Here is a 3,973-nt window from a genome sequence, read left to right on the forward strand (position 1 = left end):
ATTATATATTATTATATATATATATATATATATATATATATATATACCTCCACCGTTTTGACATGGCTGTCGTGAAGCTGGTATCAAAACGTTTGGTGGTTCCATGGTCTTTCCATCTGGTTCACCACGATGTCGCACGTAACTTGCAAATGCTCCTCCCAATCGCGGTCGTTCTACAAGATTTTTCTCAGTATGGGTCACAGAAGCTAAACTCTCCATGGAACTACCTGAATCTAAGCTAAGACTTTTTGGTGCTTCTTGTGTATCTGCAATTGATAATACACACATACAAATAATACAATTAATTTACATTTATTACGCTCATCTAATATAATATGTATATCAATATCAATTTTAATTTACCAAATAATGCAAGAAGAGCTTGAAGAGCAAATTGAACAGCTCTACGTGAGGCTTGTTTGCCTGTTCTCAATATCACTTCTGATTGTCCGACTTCCATCAAGTCGAAACCTAAACTAGCGAACAGTTCGTGTGATCCTGATGCTCTCCAAACATGTACAGGCAATATAACTTCTTGTCCTTCTGTGGCACAACTGGCTCTTCTCATAGCAGCGATGACGTCCTCTGCGGCTTCTGGCGCCTGAAATATTTTTTACATAATCGATTTTTACATAATCGAAAATGAGAACCTTATATGTATTTGATTAAACATTAATTAAAATAAGTCATACTTGTAAGAGTCTCGCCAAAGCATGCAATGACGATTGACCTAATCCTAGTAGAGCTTGCAAGCTAGCGCTGCATCTCGTCAGTCTTTCTTCAGGATCGCTTTGGGGAAAGAATACGGAGGATGGTATACCATTGCCGGCCGGCTCGAATCTGAATCCCACGGACATTAGAAGCTCTCGCCATCCGGTGGCCGCGCCCACCTTGTTCTCGATACTGCGCTGAGTCGTATACATAGCGTTCTTCTGACCGCGATGAATTCTTTGTAATGACTTTTCTACCAGATGAAGCGTCACTCGCAGCGCGTCCCTACTCTGCTCGGGACCACCACGCAATAATTCCGCTAGTGCTTGACCCATTAGCGCGACCTGTCGAAACAAGAGAAGAAAATAATGAAATATTATAATTAAAGCTGTAAAATTTAAATAAGATTAGATTTATTTAGGACGTATCTAAGCTTTAATCAATCGATTTGTTTTGCATTTTGTAATTACTCAAATAGCATATAATTTCTATCAAATGTACCTTGTTGGATAATCTTGTGTCTCCACCGATAAGCAGCCAACCAGCCCAGTTAGCAGGATGAGCAAAATGTCTGGTATGCTGAACAGTTTGCATCGCCTCGGCTAATGCACGCGACGCCCTCGCGCCTTGCAACATTGCGCTGTAGAACGCTCGTAATAAGATACTACCGGCAGTTGGTGGTACTGCCCACATCCCTATGAGCACACATTGTGCGCCTGCGCTTAATAAAGTCTTGGCGATATTCTGTATACCATCCGATGTGGCATTCGTGCAATCTACGTTGCTCCAACTCTGACCACTGGATACGACCACCAGACGGGCGGACATCTTTAATCTGAGTAAATCTGTCTGATTTATCAGGTACTCCGGCCTTTCAGATGGCTCCTCGCATTGATCAGGCGAGAACGCAAGACTGCCGGTATTCCAGAAGACCGGCACTGTTAGATGAACACACTCCGCGTCTGGTAGAGATCGCAGAACCGCTGATCTGGTAGCTTCCAATCCTATTATGAATAAAGAGAGAAAATTTTAAGTAACAAACTTTCACAAATAACTTTCGAAGTTGTGATACAATTAGGAAAAGTTTTTTAGAACTGTAGCTGAACTAACCAGTCATTGCACGAGCTTCTAATAATTCAGCGACTATTTCTGACTCGGTCTCGGTAGAAGTGGTGCTTTCAGCCCATCCGTACTCCTCTCGAACGTCCTCTGGTAGAATAGGGTTTCCGGCGACCAGCGCAGCTACAGTAGCACCGCCTTCTAGCACAGGTGTCTTCGATCTCTTTCTAAGCGCCGCAAGGGATGGTACCACTAATAATGAGAATCTTTCACACAGATAATCCTCGCCTGGATTGGATTGCAAAGCCGGGAACGGTGCCAAGTAAAGAGATTTCTCTACCACCATAATCAGCTCCTTTCGTGGTGGCGGTAATAGATCTTCAAACGGGGCAAGAAGAAGATCGTAGAGTACTTGTATCGGCATTGGTGCTTGCCATGTAGGTCCTTTCGCACCTCGTCCCCAACGAGCGCTTCCAGCGCGAGAGCTCACAGAGCCGACACTGAAGAGACTACTCAAACTATAGGAACTAGCATTCAAGTGATGACCTCTTGACGGGATTTTAGTGGATTCTTCGATAAGCTCGTTGCTTTCATCCAGGAGCGCTTCGCGTGCTTGAAGAACTCTCTTTTCTAAACCTACCCCATCGTCCAATGTTGCGGAGTGGAATCGTAATAGTCCACGTCCTGGCGCTAAGCACCACGCATGCAATTCACATCCCACCTCGCTGAAATTATTTTGTTCAGTTATTTTAATTTTTTAAGAGTAAACATATAAATTATTATAGTAAATTAAATAAATTATATCTTATTTCAAACTATAATATTTGAAAAAAAGATTATACCTATAATACAGGATAACTCCACGTTGTCGATCAATGATCTCAGAGTAATGAGCTGCATCATCCAAAGAATTACTTTTAGATCGTCTGGATCTTTCCGCCCAATTCAAAGCCTCCTCTGCTCGGTTTAGATTGATTAGTACCTTTTGCAACATTCTGTATGTTTCTGATAATAACTCTGCTCGATTAGGTTGACCGCAAGAAAGAGACACAGAAGTTCCATCTAACGATTCTAAGAGATTTGCGGCCTTCTCCAAGTGTTCCACAGAGATGATCGCTTCTCCGGTCTCCCAGTGAACAAGACCAAGTCTGTGTCTCAGTCTGGCAGCTTCTTCTCTTCTGCCTAAGCCTTCAGACAAAGACAAACCAGATTGTAGATAACTTAGAGCACGTGGCAGGTCTCCACACAAATGATGAAGTCGACCCAAACTCGCGAAAGCTGCTGCTCGAGCGGGTTGATCGCCTGCTGCGGCCGCAAGGCTCAACGACTGTTCCTGCAACCTTATAGCTTCCTCGTATTGTCCCAATGTCTCCTGAGTCACTCCTAAATTGGCACAAGCGCGAGCTTGTAAGCCAGCCGCGTCTAAACCTTCAGCGATCGACAGCTCCAACTGATGATGGCGTAACGCGGAATTCGGATCGTCCATTAGAAGATGTACTGCTCCCAAACCGCTGGCAGCTTCGGCCTCGGCCGCTTTGTCGCCGAGTCCACGAGCGAGGGCCAATTGGTGCGACAGACAACTAACAGCTTGCTCATGATTTCCTAACGCAGCATGTACTCTGCCTATAAATTAACAGCAATTACATATGTAATGTTAATATTAGGCGATCGAAAAAATTTGCGTGGTTTTTGTAAAAATATATCTAAAAATTTATTATAATCTCTTTCTTCTTTAAGAATTTAATAAAATTAATCTAAATTTTATTACATCAGTTTACCTAGATCACCGTAAGCGGCACCTCTCGCCTCAGGACTGTCCACTTCATGAGCGGCTACTAATCTCTTCTCAAAACATACCAAGGCTTCCTGTAAGTTCCCGGTAGCCTCGCGAGCTCTTCCCAATCCTCTGTATGCCCTCTCCTGATCTCTGATGCTTTTCAACTTCGTAGCGGCTGTCAGTTGTTGTTCATGACATTTGATAGCTTCTTCCAGATCACCCAAAGCTTCATAACAGTCCCCCAAATTTCCGAGAGCTCGAGCTTTGTCAAGTAAAGCGGTGCCGGTAGTTAGTGGTTCTAAAGTTGCTAACTGTTGTTCGAAATAACCGATAGCATCCTCGTAATGCGTCATATTAAGCCTAGCTATGCCCAAATTTCCTGAAAAAGTGAGTGTAAGAAAAAGAGATATTATTAACTTATTAATA

General features: G+C 43.1%; 1 protein-coding gene across 1 annotated transcript; it reads right to left on the reverse strand.

The window, feature by feature from the left end:
* Positions 1–47: 47 nt before the first annotated feature.
* LOC105625293 (tetratricopeptide repeat protein 28-like) lies at positions 48–3,926 on the reverse strand (the record flags this gene model as incomplete). The annotated part of the gene is made up of 7 exons (XM_012206631.1): positions 48–266; positions 364–601; positions 693–1,055; positions 1,213–1,715; positions 1,822–2,495; positions 2,613–3,393; positions 3,549–3,926. Coding segments are annotated over 7 exons (3,156 nt in total), but the record flags the coding sequence as incomplete, so codon positions are not given.
* Positions 3,927–3,973: the final 47 nt, after the last annotated feature.

Source organism: Atta cephalotes (assembly GCF_000143395.1).
Source record: "Atta cephalotes unplaced genomic scaffold scaffold00703, whole genome shotgun sequence".
In the NCBI taxonomy this organism is placed as follows: domain Eukaryota; kingdom Metazoa; phylum Arthropoda; class Insecta; order Hymenoptera; family Formicidae; genus Atta; species Atta cephalotes.